The sequence below is a fragment of the Pholcus phalangioides genome, unplaced genomic scaffold (genome assembly GCF_987345545.1).
Source record: "Pholcus phalangioides strain wild (caught in Gottingen) unplaced genomic scaffold, Ppha-v1.0 ptg000001l_1, whole genome shotgun sequence".
NCBI lineage: Eukaryota > Metazoa > Arthropoda > Arachnida > Araneae > Pholcidae > Pholcus > Pholcus phalangioides.
The window spans coordinates 3,619,877-3,639,037 of record NW_028301594.1 but is presented as its reverse complement, the minus strand read 5'-3'; the positions used below and the strand labels follow the sequence as shown (position 1 = coordinate 3,639,037).

Genomic DNA, 19,161 nt, shown 5'->3' with positions numbered 1-19,161 from the left:
TATTAAAGAAAGACTATAAATTTACAACAAAAATACTAATTTATAAGTACTTAGAGGTCCATAGGCAGAGATAGACTTGGAAGTATGGGGGGTATGGTCATTATTGCTGGGGGGGGGGGCACGATGATGATGATGTCAATTCATCTATACATATATGCATTAGATCAGTCGACTTCACCTTTGATGCGCATACGGGGGGGGGGAGATCCATTCCCCCCTTGTATCTCCGCCCATGTAGAGGTCATAAAAATATGTATAGGAGCGGGTTTCGGTATAAAAAGGGTGATTTTGATGGGTGGAGGCAAGAAGTGAGCATTTGTAGAACTCCGGCTCAACCGGCTTTCTGTTAACCGGCCCGCCCTTCCTCCACATTAGTCCAGACCGGATAGTCCAGAGTCCACTGTAATTTTTTTGTTGGGCTCTGAAGAGACAGGGCAACAACTCTCTAAATGGGTTTTTTTAGGACAAGGTGACCTAATAAAAAGTTATTTTTTTATTTTATTTTGATAACTATAGTATAAAATTCCTTGCAATATGAATGACGTGTCTGAAGTTTACACGTTATTTGGATACTTTTTCTTAATTGGAAGTATGCTTGTGTAGGATCAACAACTCGCGGGTTATTCCAGAATAAAACTTCCCTATGCACCCTGTATACGTATAATGAACACAATGAAACATCTAAAAAAAAGGAAAATATTTTTAATTTCCTTTAAATTGAAATAAATATATATATAAATATATCATGCGTAAAACAAAGCGCGTGTGAAAAGACAGCTGTGGTTTAATAAAAAAGGGTGACATCCATGGCGTTTGCTCATTCAAATTCTGAAAGGCTATCAATGCGTGAAAACAAAATGAATATTCATTTTTGACGGATACTATTTTCATGCTGGTTCGTATTGTTAAGCGGGCAATTTTCGGACAGGACTTGAAGAGCAGCATAAAGTTCCTGATTTAAGAGTGTTCGTTTCACTTTCCCGTGCTTGATTGAGACATAGCAATCACCTTGCAGGTCTACGATAGAATTTCCAAGAACTGCAGAGTTTGTTTTAGAAACTGGAATGGTCGTGCTGTTCTTCACTCTTCCCGTCACTCCCGGCGTGGCGGTCGATGTGCACGTTTCGCCTGCCTTCGGGTTTGCAGTATAGTTTAACCCCAGGATCCACGTCGTATCACAATCACATTCGATGAAATTACCTGGATGAGTGAAAAAAAAAAAATACTTTGTATTTATCAGTTAGTAGTACACATATCCTAATGCGTTACGCCTCTTTGCAAATGCTCTAGTGTTGCCTGCACTCATGCAACTCTTTTTTATATGTTTTACCCAAAGGGTACCCCTCACCAGTGGGGCCCCCATTATTCCGTACAGTATTGTGTTTTGGACGTTACAAAGGCGCTTAACTGAGAGGATTGTTTTTAATCGCTCTCTGGATCTCGTACTTTAGAATTGGAGGTTTTAGGTATGTTCGGTTAAAGATTTGTTTGAACTGTTTAATTGCCATTGTGCACCTGGAAGTCCGGTACGTTCCGGTGAAAACCGCGTGAGAATCGAACTATTATTTGTTAAGATATGGCAGTCGTACTTCATGCTAGCACATTCGCTATGTTGATCCTCCTGTATTACTAGGTATTAGGCTTGGCAGGGTTACAAGAATATCAGATACATACGATCAATATGAAATTTGACCAACTGCGACAACACATAAGACGAGCTAATCCGACTATGTTGGATAACATTAATGATGCTCCCGGAACACCCAGCTCTCAGTTGGTGGCAGCTCTTGATCTTCCCGGCATACCCGACACATTCCCACTTGTAAAACGAAGTCGTCACCGATCCATGAAATCTGCGTTACCGTTACTTAAGATGGTTTTAGAAAGGAATCTTCGAAGGAAGGTTGCCACCCCATCTGATGATGCTATGTCGGATTCGAGCCCACAGGGTATAATAAGCACTCTACCACATCCAGTAATTATCAAAGCACAGGACAATGATAACGTTAAGGACGATCCCGATGCTATGGGGTCATACACGTACGACGCTGCTATGAGTATTTGGAACTTTCTAACAGCCCCGCGAAAGAACTCAGGAAAATCCCGACATCGAATCCCGGTCAGTGAGCATAACTGCTTGGAAAGACAACTCAAAAATGTCATTGATTCTGTGAAAACCATATGGCAGTCTATACGAGTGACAAAGAGGGGAAAGATTCGACTGCCTGTTCGTGACCAAGACAGTGTGGAACGCTTGTTGGTTGAACTCGTCAAAGATATAGTAAACCAGCCGGATGCTAGGCCACAAACATTGACGACCAGCAGTAAATCTCGACTGGACAAGGCAGCTAGTCCGAATTTGAGGCAAAAACGGATTCCTACTACTGGTAATGTTGAAAAGAATCAGGCTACTCTGCAGCAACCTCCGATGGACCTCCGTATGATAGATCAGGGTACACAGACATTGCCGACAGAACTAGCACCCAGTGCTGACACGGAAACTCAAACGACTTCGAATCAGAAGGATTTCTTGGACACTGGAACCCAATATGAACGGCATATCATACAAAAGGGTGTGCAAATTGACTTTACAGATCCACACTCCACACTTTCCCCATCGACTAACAAGGCGAGACGACGAAAAGAAGTGAGAAGATCACTACAGGATGCTAAGCGACTCTACCCAGTGGTGCTTCTTGGGAAACAGGCAAGACTCTCACTCCCCGCTGTAATATCACGGGACATTTCCAACACAAACTTTGAAATGGAGGACAGCCGGCCTAGCGTGTTTGAAAGTAATACTAATGAGACTAGTAGAGAAGAGTCTAACAGGGATAGAGAGCCTCAGAGCCCCCCAGCTGTGCCAACCATTATCACAACTCATATGGACGAAAGGAACAGCAACACACAAGGGTTCGAATATAGTAAGAATGTCCGTCCAAGTCCAACAGCAGTGAGGCACACGCAGTTGCCTCATTCAACTTTTTATGTGGAGGATAGTTGGACCGATAAAACATTGATGCCATGGACACCTCCGAAGCCGCAAAGACTGGCCAAGGCGAGAAAAGCTAGTACTATTAAGGGATGCTCAGCTGATAAAAGTACTGAAAAAGACGATTGGCCCCTATTATGCCCAGAAGACCACTCTATGATCGAAAAAGAGAAGCCGAGAGATGATTTGAATACATCAGAATTCACTATGAACCTTACCGAGAAGCGACTATGGTCTGACGTCACCAGAAGCGGAAAAACCAGCACCCAGTGGCTCAAACAACGAGTCACCTTAAAAAAGCGGACGATTAACAACAAACTCAAGGACAAGAGTACGTCCCAATCCGAGTCCTTTACGCAGACAGTATCTAAGACACTTGGCAATGCAAATGAAGGTCAGTCTACTGACTTTTTGTCTTGGGCGGACCGTTGTGAAGTTTATGATCAAGAGACGAAGATCTGTCCTAGCGACACCAGAGCTATCGGGCATGCTGCATACGTAACCCCTAATAAGGCCTTGAGACGCGATATGCAGAGGAGCAGCGAACCATATCAGCAAAAACGTCATACATTCAACCACCATGCGTTATCCGAGCATTATGCCTATATTGATGGTGCAAGGCGAGGGCAGTCACGGCCACATTGCCATACATACCGTCCGCATGAATATGCTATACGACACTGGAGACAACGAAAACATGGTCATTGGCCAATGCCTAGTAAAGGGCTGAACTGGAGACGCAATCATCAGACAGGTAGCTATAATTACAACAACATGCTGAATGGAAAACACCGCAGATTCTGGCAGCTTGATCATTATAATAAGACCAATCGACCACAAAATTCTACTTACAGCAGGTCGGACGACGGCGATAGAAATGAACCTGCTCGGTGTGTGGATTGCGCGCTCGTCAATGTAGCTTATCACTATTGTTTCAGCACAAACCATCTATCAAGAAGCAGGGCATGCCCCAGCTATCTCCTCACTATAGGCTTGCGCAATACTGGACAAAACATTTCAGTGTGAAAAAATATACTAGCGATGAATACCATATCTCTCAGCAAATGAGATAGACACGGCTGCTTCAGATCAACTTCGATAAAACTGCAGCCTCATATCTATGGCTTAAGGAATTCAACGTAATACGAATCACAGTAAAGTAAATACAATCGTAGCAAGATGTGTACGAATGACCATTTAGTCGACAACCAACGTCATCTAAGACATCAAGAATGAATGACGGGGTACCCAGCAGCAGTTGTGATCACAATTCCCTGAGGCTCCTCCAAATAAATATGGACCGATCAAAAGAATGTACCCGGAACTTGGTGACGTTCTCGAAGAAGAATGCAGTGGATATTCTGCTTATTCAGGAGCCCTGGCTTCATCGCGGTGTCATGTGTGGTTGGCCCCAGGAATGGTCCAGATGGCAATCCCTCGACGGGAAAAGCGCTATTATAGTTCCTTCCATATGCATTCATCCAGCAACCTTCAGAATTGGCCGACATCTTGTAGCTGTACAATTAAGTCTGCTGCATAAGGAGCTGGTTCTCGTGAGTGCCTACGTCTCCCCGTATGAGGATGTGGAAGATACGCTTAAGGAGATGGAAGAAGTGTTTAATATGTCACCAGGGATAGGGAAAATATTCTGTACGGATCTGAACTGCCACTCTTCGCTCTGGGGGTATAAGGATACAGATTCCAGAGGAAGATCACTACAGGAATTTCTAGGAGGTTGCAACATGTTTTTATTCAACTCCAGTCGTACAGCTCCCACGTACGAATTAAAAGGAGCACGGGGTTGGCCCGATTTAACATTCACTACATCCGCTTCAATTATGGAGGAGGTTACCTGGTCAGTGGGAGGCGATGACTCTTTCAGCTCCCACAAATACATTCACATGTTCTTGAGAGCTGCTTATTGTTACCATAACACTCAGACAAGGTACAGAACGACGACAAGAAGGTTACACAATCTTATGTCAGTAGTTAAGCCGATTGTCTCTGAGTTGCATCATCGAATCAGCCACGTCGCAACCGAGGTCGATGTGAATGCTGCGGTAGACAAATTTATGTTCCAACTTCAATCATCATGCGCCGACACCCTGGGCTTCACACAGAAGAAAATGTCCCACATGATAAGTTGGTGGACGCAAGAGCTGGCTATCGAGAGGAGAAAAGTAAGAGCTTTGGAACGCAAGTTTTTGAAGGCACCGGAGAATACCAAAGGTGCAGCGAGAATCTCATATAAAAAAGCCAAGGCGAAGTATACGCGGCTGGTGAAAAAGACAAGGGATACGTGTTGGGCGAACTTTTGTGCCGAGCAGAATCGCCCTTTTGGACCAGCGTATCGTTCGGTCTTCAAGTGTCGTCGAATCTCGCCGCAAATTACTATGCGTCAAAGTGGTTCAAACGCTACAATCTTGGAAGCGGCTGAACTCCAGCTTAACACTATCTTCCCGGACCCCACAGACGATATAATCTTGGTACCACGATCCAGTAATACTTTGAGTGGCGACCTCCCAATCTCGACATCTGAAGTGCTGCACATCGTGGAGAAATTAAACAACCGCAAGGCTCCTGGATTTGACAACATAAGTATCCCTATATTGAAGTCACTCTTCAAGAGATACGCCACAGAGATTACATCTATCTTCAACAAACTACTAGAGATGTCGGTGTTCCCACATCATTTCAAAATAGGTAAACTGCTTCTGCTCTTGAAAAAAGATAGGGACCCGGATTCTCTAAGGTCATATCGCCCGATATGCCTGCTGCCTACTATAGGGAAGGTTTATGAGAAAGTACTGGTGCAGAGAATCGTATTTCACTTAGAGAAGGTCAATTGGATGAGTCCTCTTCAGTTTGGATTCAAAGCTGGCGGATCAGCAGAAAAAGCTATCGCTGAACTCCTTCGAATTATTCGACAGAAGCATGTCCAGGGCCAGTTGACTGCAATAGTCTCTGTGGACATACGTGGAGCTTTTGACTCCTTGCGACACGAAGTCATTATCAATCAGCTCCGAAGAATGCCTCTCCCTGAGAACCTGGTGCGTACAACGGAGAACATGCTACAAGGTAGACATATTACAATGACCACCGATGGCGGCGTTACAATCAAAGCCCAGCGGAAAGGATGTCCACAAGGTTCTTGCAGCGGTCCACTCCTGTGGTTTTTGGTCCTGGACACTCTGCTTAAGCTTGATTGGGGACAGCACATCCATATTCAAGCTTTTGCGGACGATCTGGTTTTTGTGATTTCTGGTGCTAATCACGACGACATCACTACTGAATCTCAGCTTGCGTTCAACCAACTGACTAGATGGCTTAATGAGAATCATCTTGAGATGGAGGCCGAGAAGACGAAGTTTCTTTGGCCCCATCCTAAGAAAAATAAACCGCGCATTATAATCAACAATATCCGCATTTGGCCTTCGAAGCAAATAAAGTATCTAGGAGTACATATAGATAGCCGGCTTAACTTTATGCCACACTTGATGAAACAGATTGACAAAGTTCATGAGACTCTGCAATTGCTGCGAAGAGTTGCCGGACCACGGTGGGGCCTCCGACAGAATTTCCGGAATATGCTCTACAAGTCGGTGGTGCAGCAGCAATTATCTTATGGATGCGCTTCTTGGTATCGGGATCCCACGCAGAGGCAAAGAAGAGCTCTGGATATCGCCCAGAGACCATTTCTGCTTTATGTTTCAGGGGCATACGTCACCACGGCCAACGCCGTCTTATATGTGGCAACTGGGAATCCACCTCTCAGTAGTTTTCTTGATTACGAGGCGCGCAAAACACGACTGCTTCACCTCGACGAGGATATTGTGGTAGCAGCTAGACGACTGCGAGTTGCAGACTTCGAAAAGATGCTCAAGACCTGGCCACAGCACCCAAGTATGGACATAGCAGTAAACCAGACAATACTGTCCAATAGTAATCTTGTGATAGCGCCCGATACAAGATTAGTTTTTACGGATGGTTCAAAGACTCCAGAAGGAACCGGTAGTGCATTCGTGGTTTTGCGGCAGGATGACTCTCGTGAAGTATCTTGGATGAGAAGGCTTGCTACTGAGACCAGCGTCTTCCAGGCTGAGGTATATGCAATTTTGCATGCAGTTCAATGGGCGCAATCCGAACAGCATCCAGTGCTCATATTTTCAGACAGTGCATCTAGTCTGTGGGCTATAAAAAATCCACGTTCACCGTATTACAACGTCAGAGAGATTCGTCGCATCCTGTGTGGGAATCCAAGAATACGGTTGGCCTGGGTGAAAGCGCACTCTGGAGTAGCTGGCAACGAGCAAGCTGACCAACTTGCTAAGGAAGCCGCTAATCTTCAAACTCCAGGTGAACACCCATGGCCAAGGAGCTTTGCTCAACGCTTATTGCGTGAGGATCTGTTGAAGACGTGGCAATGTAGTTGGAATTCTAATGCGGCCAAAGACGCCTATAAAGTCCAACGACGGGTCCGTTGGCACCATTATGTTTGGCCCAGAGAAAAGATAATAGTGGTAACAGAGCACGGTCCATTTCCGGTTTATTTCGAACGGTTTAAGCGCTCAACTCACTCTGCTTGTAATTGTGGAGCTTCTGGATCTCTCTGGCACTATGCGACGCAGTGTCCAATGACGGCTCAGTTCCACTTTGGTAAGATGCCAGAGTCTTATACCTTAGCCTGGAAGATAAGGACCCTTCGTAGTCCTACGAACTTTCACCGCCTCATAGGTCTTGTCAGGTTTCTGGAGCAGAACGTTCACCATATGCACGACAAAACCAGAGGAGCACGTGAACCGAGAGGAGGCACCGACCCGACGTATGTGCCATCAAGGGAGTGCAGCAGTCAGTTGAGACAGTACGATTTGCGGCCAAGACTCAGAGGAGTTACTGACGTCACGCACCCGCCCTCGCGAGAGAGCGGCAGCCAGGCGATTATTTACAACTTGCGGCCTAGACGACGGCGGGCCGATACTAGACCGATTCACTACTGAAGACCGATACCGACAATCGAACTGATATGTGGGAGCTGGACAATGGATGGCTGTGATTAGCTGATTTACTCTGCGATTCGAAATTTTATATTTATTATTGACAATCATTAGATTTAGATTATTGACAATCATTCGATTAACTGACGATGGCAAGATTCTTATGGGAGGGCTATCATCGCATAATCTTCTTTATAATTTCGATTGTCGATTGGCGTTTTATGTTTAGAGTTTAATCACCTGTTATATGATTTTAGATTGACGATCGTCTTCATATATATATATATATATATTTTTTTTTTTGGTTGCCTTCGTATGAGGCGACAATGTTTTGTTTTTATAATAAAACTTTCCGGATACACCCACCCTTCGGGAACGCTTCGATATCTCTATGAGATGGGAAGCGGGGTGTGTCCGGTCTTCAAAGGTCAAAGTATTGTGTTTCATTCGACCGTATATAAATACAAATATGAAGGCCACAACAGGCAAAAAGCCCAACGAGGTAGCTGAAAAGATTTGCCCATAAAAAATATGGATGTCAAATGCAATAAAATACTAAAGATAAGGGCAATTATTACGAGAAAATAAAGGCACACAAAAATAAAACTTCTACAAACAAATGATTACGATAAAACAAAATACACTGCCGATAAAAAATTATGGTTGTGTTATATGAGTATGGATAGCTTCTCGATTTATCCCATTATGTTTTGTATATTCTAGTGTGTGTACCTAACATATATTATGTATTACTTTTTGAACGCGTCAATTGTGTTAGAATTTCACGACCCCCCCCCCCCCCCCGGGGGTAAACTATTCCATTTATACACAACCCTATTACAAAAAAACTCCCTGCGACACCACAAGTTAGAATTGCTCCGTACCAATCGATACCCGTATCCCCTTGTCGAAGCAGTTGATTGACGGTGTGTTAATAACTCCTGTTCCATCCTATCCATCCCATTGAAAATTTTAAACACTTCAATTATATCTCTCCCCCCTAGACCTGTGCGCTTCTAATGTAATAATATTCAAGAAATCAAGTCTTTCTTTATAGCTCAAGCCCCGTGTACCATCAAAAGCGCGCGTAGCTCTTCCCTGCATCCTTTCGACAAATTCTATGTCCCTTTGCAGGTATGGTCTCCAAAACCGTACATGCATGAAGGAACACCAGGACTCTGCCATTGGACTTATCCCGTTGCCCAGATCTCTGTCAGACCAGCTTCGTGGCAGACTCTGGAACAAAGTGTGTGTGTAGCTAATAGTCTGAGTGCATATTTAGTATTGCGTCCGATTTTTCAGTGCTGCCATCTATATTTCCAATTGTGAGTGAAGGGTAATGATTGAATTTTTGTAAAGTTGTAGGCCCCTGGTGTTCTCTGTAGCGAGACTATTTACGGGGGAGATCAGTTCGCATTCGCTCCTCGTAGTTGGGAATCACAGCAAACCAACTTTAACCGACCACAGCTGTAGCACCGGTGGGGTTCAAACCCGGATCTTCGCGATTTGAGTCCATCAACACTCGACCACCACAGCGGCCCTACGGGGCAATGTACCTAAACTGATCAAGCGACAGGGCCTGGCCGTATTCAGTAAGTAAGTAAGTTAATAATACAATCGCGGGGGGGGGGGGAGAGAAACATGAGCTCAAGTGAGCCTTCTGTTTAACATTTTTTTGGAATGCAAACATGAAAAAGTAACTACGAACGTACCCATTAGGTAAACGTGCGAAAGGTGATCCCAGACAGTCTGCCATGGTTTTTCGGCCAGAGAAAAGAGGAAATTCTTTTCCATCCTAACGATTCTCAATAATGGCATGCCATCGAACAAATCTTGTGGAAGTTTTTCCAGGCTGTTCCAACTGAATATAAAAGGAATATTGCATTAGAATGAAGTGAAAAATAAATAAATAAATAAAAATAGATGGGAAAATTCATGTGTGTGAAAATTTTAAACGGTTTTCTCAATATTTTTTGGATAAGCAAGATTTTTTAATAATTGTGAAGAACGAAATTCAGCTCTGGTGGTTTAACAGGTACTGAAAACACCATGGTCAAGATTTATTAACAAATATGGCTGAGCTTGAAAAAGAATTCTGCAATGAAGAAAATTATAGCACGAGAGACGGTTCACATCCATTCATATAGGCCAGACGTCTTCAACTTTTTTCTAGTCGCGAGCACTGCTGCACATCCGTCATCAAAAGAAGAGCACCCTTTTCCCCTTTCAGCAAGTTCGACATACAAATGCATGAAATAAGGATGATTTCAATCCTATTAGAACGCAACGATTATTTTTAGAACGCAATTCTTACAAAGAATTTAATTCGAACGTTGATTAAGTTCTCGCGAGCACGAAATCGGTCCCTAGCATCGATCATTCTGGGTGCTTCAGAAAGCACCGTGGTGATCACGAGCAATGGGTTGAAGGTGCCTGAAATAGGCATTGCCATGTTAAGAGTGTCATGGATCATCAGACAAAAAACTAATCCCTTGTGGTCACCTACCAGTATAGAGACACGCACTATACGTCCCGTTAGTAGTTAAAGGGTTAAGAAGCAAAGATTGTATATACTTGATGGGGTTCAAGGACCGTGCTCCGGCAACACCCTCTACATATAGCATAAGTCCTCCACTCGAAGCTCTGACGCCACTGAAGAAGTACATTTCACCTGCAGCCAATGGATATAGCAGGCTGACGCATGCGCTATCTTTACCTTTTTTGCAGTCAGTATATCCAATGACTGTATGTGAAATGGACTTCTTTAGTGACGTCACGAGCTTCTCGCGGAGGCTTTCTGTTATAGATGGCAAGTGTTCTGGTGGGTGGGTCCATCAGTTGAGATGGCTTTGCATCTACGCTGCTATAAAGTCAAGGTTCTTATCCAGGGGAAAGTATGTAATCAATATTGTATCATTAAAATAATTTCTCACGAAAATAGTTACCAGGAAATAATTTTATACCGGAAATCATGGATACACTATACGTGTACCTTTTATGCAAATAATTACCACCAAAGATAGAATTAGAAGATGGGTCTAACCTTAAATCGACGATTTGAATCGTTGAATTCGGTGAAGAGAAAAGGTCTCTTGACACGTTGTGAAGGATGTTGTGTGACAAGTCTAAAACTTCCAGTCCAAGGATCCTCGCAAACGCCCGTTTGTCGATTTCTTCGATGCTATTTCTCGACAGGTTGAGCTCGCGCAGCCTTTCAGGTGGATTCTCGAAAGCCGTCTCGTCGATGCGAACAATACGATTCTGGGAAAAATCGATGGCCTCCAATTTTGATAGGGAGCTAAACCCTTTTGTAGTGACCGAGAACGACAGGTTGTAAGACAAAGTACCTTGGAGCGAACAGTTGACGGCAGCGAAGGAAACGAGGCAATGCTCTTCCCCACTGAAAGGACTCTCCAAGCCAATGAAGTTGCTGTCCAGTGCAGAGTCACGTACCTGAATCATTTGATGAAGATACGGGGGGGGGGGGGAGAAAAAAAGGATTAATATGATTAAGCCTATTCACATTATAGAGAAAGCTTACGTCTAAAGAATACTTAATCCTTCATCTATTATCTATTGACTGTACTTTAAAGTACCAGGTTAGATAACACATGAACAACAAATTTTGACAGTTTCTCTTCCGAAACAAAAGAAGCCATTTCTTATGTAACAAAGTGTACTCAACTCGAATTTCGACCATTAAAAAAGTTGGATTGGTCAACATTTTCAATGAGGTTGCATATTTATTACACATATAACAACCGAATACAATACAGTGAAACACAACCCTTCGGAATTGCACATTTTCATTTCGGACACAATTTCATTGTTGTCCAGGAATACCGCTGGTAAAGCATATTTTTAACATTTAACACGGTAATACAGAATCTCCGAAACGAGAGCCAAATTATTTTTATGGTGATATTCGTGTTGAACAGGTTAAAACCATTCCGGAATGTCGGACGCAATTACGTTGCAATTACGCAATTACGACGCTGAGAGTCTTTTAGTGCAAGACTCTTAGCATCAAGCTGAACAGTCTAAACATTCTAGGAGATTATCTTTTCTTTTTCATCTGCATGTATCAGGCGAAAACGAACTGACCAAAGCACAAATGAACGTCAACACCTATGTACAAGCTCGAATGGGTTGTGTCAACACGAGCTTTAGTAGCCTTAAGCTGGTGTTGGTTGTGTACATTAGAGTAAAATAGAAAGATCTTCAGCATCTTTCATTTTCCAGTAAATTCTCATTTATCGAATTTTGAAGCTGTTAATTTTAACCATTCACTCACAGGTTTTTGTCTTTTTTATAGCCTTACTTTACAAGTATTCGTCACGCACTCAAGTTTTAAAAACTTATCTTTAAATTTTGGGCAGAAACTAGAACGAATCGAACGGTTTTCCATAGAAACTTATGGGAAAGAACATTTCGGCTAACGAACGTGTTTCCGGAACGAATCATCGTGAGCGGAGGTATCACTGTATTTGTTCAATTTTTTTTATTATCTTCAATTAGAACTATTCCCTTTTTCCCTTTTTCCCTTTTTCATTCCCTTTTTCGAATTCCCTTTTTCATTCTCATCTATTATATGGACTATCTGTTTGGGGCAGTGACTACATCAATACGTTGCGACCCATCATCCAGACCCAAAAGAAAATAATCCGATCACTAACTGGCAATTACTCAACTCCGTCATTTGATCTCTACCGGCAACTTAACATACTCCCTTTGCGGTATTTATATTTTTATAAATCGATTCTCCTACTTAATAAAAAACAACTTTGTCTCCCTCTTAATTTATCAAGGACATCAAATAGATACAATAACATTCTTAATATTCCCTTGATACATAAAACAGTGAAGAAAAACCATTTTACATATCTTATTCCGAAATTTTATAACAAACTGCCGCATGATATTCTTTTTCCCCCTTCAATACCGTTACTGAAAAAACGTTTAAAAAATTACCTTTTTTCAATAGCTAACATCAACGATCATTTTTAAAAAACAAAAACAGAGCTCTATCGATCAGTGCTAAATCGAATTTTCTAAATGTCTAAGTACACTTCCTGCTGTTTGCCTCCACATGTCGAAGTCGCAAAACAATTCTCGCATCAATCTAGCATTCCATAATCTTCATTTATAATGTATATGAAAACATACTGTATATTTGAAATGTTGTATTGTATTCTAATTGTACTATCTAATTGTATTCTATTGTATCTATAATTGCTCACAGATGCAGAATTACTTCGATATAATTATCAACATTTTTCCCTCCCCCTCTTTTTTTTTTTTTGTGTTCGTTCTGTCCTTGAAATTGTATTGTAATTACTCATCGATACTTCGTGTTCATCAGTACAGATCCACGGGATCTCTTGGTGAATTTGTTTTATTATTTTGTGCTATTTCATCGTGTTAAATAAAGTTCAAAAAAAAAAAAAAAAAAAAAAAACTAAAATGACCTGTTAAATAATTTAAATATTTATTTTATTATCATTATATTCATATTTATATTTATTTTCATTTTTTTTTCTTATTCTACTTTCATAATCTGGTAGATAATGGTTAAAAAGCAGTGTGTTACATAGATACGAGAGAATTCATTGTAATAAATATTAATTAAGTACGTGGTTATATAGACCTGCGTTGTAACGACATTTTAGTATTGGCTACATTGTAAATATTTGGTGGTCCAGACTGATTTCCATAAAACAAAGTTGATGAGCCTTGCTTATAACGTCTATGGAAACGTCACGTACTCGGATATAACGACACATTTTTTCGTCGTCCAAAACAGTTTATATCATTAGAACTATCATCGCATTTAAGCAATGTCTTTCTCTTTCTTTATTTTCAAACCGAACACAACTCCGGTCTATCTCGCCATAGGCATTTTACTACCGATTGAGTTGTGCCGGAAGTATGTGAGTACCTGACAGTCTGAATGCATATTTAGTATTGTGTGTGAATTTTTAGCGCTATCGTCTATATTTTAAATTGTGAGTGAAGTGTAATGGTTGAATATTTATACCGCTGTAGGTCTGGCGCTCTCTGCAGCGAGGCTTTTTTTAACGGATAGCTCGCATTCGTGGTTTGAAGGAGTTTGAACCTGAGTCCTCGTGATGTGAGTCTGACTCGACCACTATGACCATTCGACCAACACAATCGGGGGATGAGGGCAGTAAATGCTTGGTTAGCCGGGGCAAGCACGCATTTTGGCACTTTCTTCAATGTTGGAAGAGAGGTTAAAGGATGAAATCTTCGCCCCCTATCGTCCGGCGCCCGGAGCACTAGACCCCCCCCCCCCAGTTGCTTTCGTAAATGAAGGTAATTCATATAATTTATGAATTGCTGAAAAAAACGAAAATTATATAACATATCCATCCCACTTTTTTTGATATGCTGTTTTTTCCTCCCTGTGTGTGTGAAATCATTTTACATTATAGCACACTCGTCAAGCGTATGTTTGAGAAGTATCTGGCAATTTCGCTGACAGTTGGCGACATTTTTGGCGAGAATATATGACATCTATTTTTTTTATGACTGACTCAGTATTTATGCCCGATTGCTAGAGCTCGGCTATTTTTTATTTTTTTGCATATTTTAAAAATTTTAAGGCATATTTTGAACATATTTCATAGTTTTCGACAAAAAGTAAATTTTTCCCTTGCTATTCCGATCCCGATTCAGACCGGTTTTTTTGGTTCCAGACTCTGACAGGAGCTCTTAGGGCTCGGATTTTTTTATGCACTAAAAATGGAACGTCATTGCTGCTTGGTAAAAAATTCTGAATTTCAGGTTTTTCAACCAATCAGCAATGACATTGAATTAATTGTTAGAGCATAAAAATACTAGCCCTTCAACGACACTGGTGTGCACCTGTAAATAGATTAATCATCTGAATCGGCCTCGGTAACTCCTGGGAAAAATTGGTAAATGGGGGAAAGAATTTTTTTAGCTTTTGTGAGAAATTTTGAGTTTTATCAAATAAAAAGAATTATTTATTTATTTATTTTAATTTTGTGCTTTTCTAAAACTAAATACACTAATTTGCAAGGTATTTTCCCTTATAGATGGCAGTACATTAATTCTGAATTTGGAGGGAAAAAACTTGAAAAAAGGGAAATTTTCGAGGAAAATTTTGGCTCGATGAGGTTAGTAAAACGAAGAATTTCTGTTCATACAAATAAATAATGGTTCAAAATGGTTTAGACTGCATCAACACCTCTAAATACCATATTATTTTGCTAAAACTAATGTTACTTGAGGTAGGAATGAAAAAATTGTTTGGCCATATTTTTCGTTTTATAGGGCATATTTACAGTTTTTTAAGAGCATAAATGCATATATTATAGATAATTTTTTAGAAGTTTTTAGAGCACATAAAAATCCTAGCCCTACTGATTAGATTTTTCGTCGGAAAATCTCTTGAAAACGTCAACCTCGGTTGTGTAACACCAAATATTCGCAAAATCCTCGATGTCGTTATAACCGAGTTTGACTGTAATTGCGATTTTTTTTTCCAGTTTACGTGCTCTTTAGCAATTTAAAATGAACTCACCTCGAATCGCCGGATCCGTGAGTTTTCGAACAATCCTCCCTTTATGAGAGTTTCTGTTTTCGTCTCGTCGATTTTTTCCGGTAGAAGGTGATGGACGACGAGTTTGTCAATTAACATCCTGTTCAGTCCGGTACGGATTATGAACTGCACCGCCTGGAAAGACGTCAGAGATTCGCATTCGACCTGAGTGAAGAAAGTATCATTGGTGGGTATGTCAAGATCTTCCATCGTTGTTATCAATTCCTTGTCTAATGGAATTTCCGTGCACGAGCAAGGATCCAAGGCCGAAGTGTTGATCGGACAGGGGTGGCCACTTTCACCTTTACTGGCAGAGATCAGTATGAAGAGTAAAATCGAAGCGATTCGATTACCTGGAAAACAAATGATCGTGATGTAATATAAACGAGATGAAGGGTTTTTGATTGCACAATGGTAGATATTATACAGGGTTAATTTCATCTAATCTGCCAAACAAAAAAAGGGATGATAGACGAGCCCATGTGGAACAGAAAACACCATAGCACAGCGGTTCTCAACCGGTGCTCCGCGGAGCCCTTGGGGCTCCTTGTGCACTCTCCAGGGGCTCCGCGGCCACTCGAGGAAAATTAAAAAAAAAAACCAGTAAAATTAAAAAAAAATAGTTACGAAAATTTTTAAATAGTAAAAATAAATAAATCTTTGATGAATAATTAAAAAATCGGCCTACGGGGGCTCCGCCATAGAATTTTTTTACTAAAAAGTGCTCCGCGAGTCAAAAAGGTTGAGAACCGCTGCCATAGCAACTCTGTTCTACATCCAACCTTTTTTTGAGTTATGGGGAATAGAAGGGAAACGCTTCAAGTCAACATAAAAACCATAATTTGTGAGGTTTTTAAAAGACTTATACTGAGAATCCGCGGATGACTGAGTTTTTTCCGCGGATTTTTGAGTCCAAGATGAGATTAGTAATCTTTACATGCATGCATCACCGCCGGGGGTGGGGGGGGGGCGTTCACCAATTACTGATTTGAACACTCAATGCGCAATTGATAACCATTGATGTGGGTTCTATGTCTTTTAATTTTTAATCATTTCATCATCTGTATATGATGATAGCTTTACATGTGTAAAGCTCATTTTATTGAAATTAAATATGGGTACATATTTAATTTCATTAAAAAAACAGTCACTTTCTCGTGATGCTTTTTTTTTTCAAAAGAGCATAGGCCTATATAGACACAGCTATGACTTTATCATAATTAATTACAGTCAAATAAATATATTCAATACATGTTTTTTGATGAATTACATTTTGACTTGCAGTACACATCATTTTCAGCGATTGGCGATTTTTCAGTAATTTTTGCAAAAGCTGGGAATTTTACTTGCCTTTGGCAATTTTTTTGGCTGTTATTAGAAACTTGTCTGTGAAAACTTTTTTTGGCTGTTATTAGCAACTTTATTAGCTTTTGACGATAGCTTGGCGATATCCAATATTTTTATGAAAGAAATATGGTCAGTCTCAGTATTTATCGTGTTGCGTGATAATTTTCTACCAGAACAACTTTCTAAGGGCCGCATTTGGACCGCGGGCCGGAGGTTGTGCATCCTTGGTTGACATATACGCAAACAAAGCGCATATTTGAAAAAAGAGAAAAAAAACCCTATAAGATGACACTATTTCCATAAAGATATCTGGATTTAGATTCAATGGAGAGCTGCTATGAGCGCTGCTTGAGAAGCGCAAAATCGAATTGTCACGGAAATCTGTAATCGCAAATTCCGCAAACACCCTTTTAGCTACTGCTATTTTTTAAATGCGAAAATCCGAATAGATATCCGAATTCGAAAATCGCTGAAAATGAATGTAAAAATCACATGAACTATCAGACAAGTTCACATTCTATGCTTTATATGCTTTTCTTCCCCTCATTTTCATCGATTTTCGAATTGAAGCATCGAAATGATGGATATTCCAGATAATAAAACAAATAAACGAGAATTATTTGAATTCGGAAAAGCTTTTTTGTGTGTGTCACTTGGCCCATGATCATTTTCTCCCCCCACGGGGGGTCCGTGTCTGATAACGGTGGTCCTGGAATCGACCTGATTCTGATGCACAAACACTTCATTTTTGGAATGAAATCAATTTATAATAACTACATTATTGTCCAAGTTAAACTATCATGGAAACAGTGGACGAAGCAAGTGTTACCAATGTTTTAGCCGGTTTTCAGACCCGTAACAACTAAGCATTTAGTTATTATTTTTTCCATCTTCGATTAATTATGAATATACTTTTATAGTGCCTATTTTGACCATTTTTAGCGCCTAAACTTCCGGGATCTAATAATGAGCGTCTGCTTACCTGCAGAGAATCTCATGATGGAGAGAAGACTGTCCCAGTTCACCATCGGGTTTGACCACCGGAAAGTAACCGCACCGTGCTTTTTAATGGAATCCGCTTCCGACTTAGTAAATAACTAAAGCTTCTTCCATCAGCGAATTTCGATTTCAGCTGAATTCGAATATTTACGTAAAAGAAAGAAAAATTATTACAATCCGTTACTGACTTTTACGTCATATCACACACATAGACAAATGCTTACTGAAGACGGATTTGTTTGAAGTGTGCGTTTAGTTAGGTAACTGAAAATTATGCATGCTGTCTGGGTTAGGAAAATCCAAACGGACTCGATCTACTGTATATGCCTCGTAGGTACGTATATTTAATTTGTTTCATGCTTTTAGACCTTACCTCGAAAATTTATTTTGAAAAATTGGCATAGTCATCACTGGGGCTCGGATTTTTATGACCGAAATAAACATGGAAATATGACCTTATATATTTTCCCTTATAATTTTTATTTTTATTTTCAAGTTTAAAAAATAAGCATAAAATTCATCAATTTACGTTTTTAAATTCTCTCACCAGATTCAAATGAAGACCACTCCTACCTGTTACCATTAACTGTTTTTCGGTCCGTTCTGGAACTGCACTGAATTTTATGACATGCAGTTTCAAATGTTTATAGAGAAACTGCTACTTTTTTATTTCCTCTAAGAAATATCTATCATTTTTGTCGCACCGCGGTCATTTTCTGCGCACAAGGGCTAATTAGACCGGGACCTACAATTTATTGCCGATTCCGAACGGCAGGCTTGTTTTACTCATCGAGAGGCTTGTTTATACTCATCGAGAGATTGGTGCACTAACCCCATGATGGGGGGACTCCCTGCGGTAGCAATTTTTTCTGTGGTCATGTCGCCGTTTCTGTTGTACCCTTGTGTCAGGAAAGTTTTCTGACAAGGACGAACCGGGTATCGAACGCGCGACGCCTCTAAGCATCCTTTGGTACTTTAGGCGAGTATCTTATTGACCTGGGCTACCGCTCCCCAGAAATATTTGAAGAAACCACTTCGCAACGGTTTTCTAAGAATTTGGAAAAATCACCAGGTGGAGCAATATTGCAAGAACGCTTGGGTGTCATGAAGCAGAGACGTCTAGTTTCTGCAATTTCGTTGATTGTTTCTTCAGCTGCATTGCAATGTGGCTGCACATTAAATCGGTTTTGTGGTGTAACATTTAACATGTTTCACAAAATACGATACAAGTGATACCATCGGTC

At 40.8% G+C, this 19,161-nt stretch overlaps 1 protein-coding gene across 1 annotated transcript; it reads right to left on the bottom strand.

The window, feature by feature from the left end:
- Positions 1-686: 686 nt before the first annotated feature.
- LOC149089699 (uncharacterized) lies at positions 687-18,037 on the bottom strand. The gene is made up of 5 exons (XM_089238526.1): positions 17,901-18,037; positions 15,554-15,924; positions 11,030-11,439; positions 9,699-9,847; positions 687-1,200 (listed from the first exon to the last, which is right to left on the bottom strand). Exons 1-5 carry the CDS (start codon positions 17,944-17,946, stop codon positions 866-868), a joined length of 1,311 nt encoding a protein of 436 aa, XP_089094652.1. The 5' UTR covers positions 17,947-18,037; the 3' UTR covers positions 687-865.
- Positions 18,038-19,161: the final 1,124 nt, after the last annotated feature.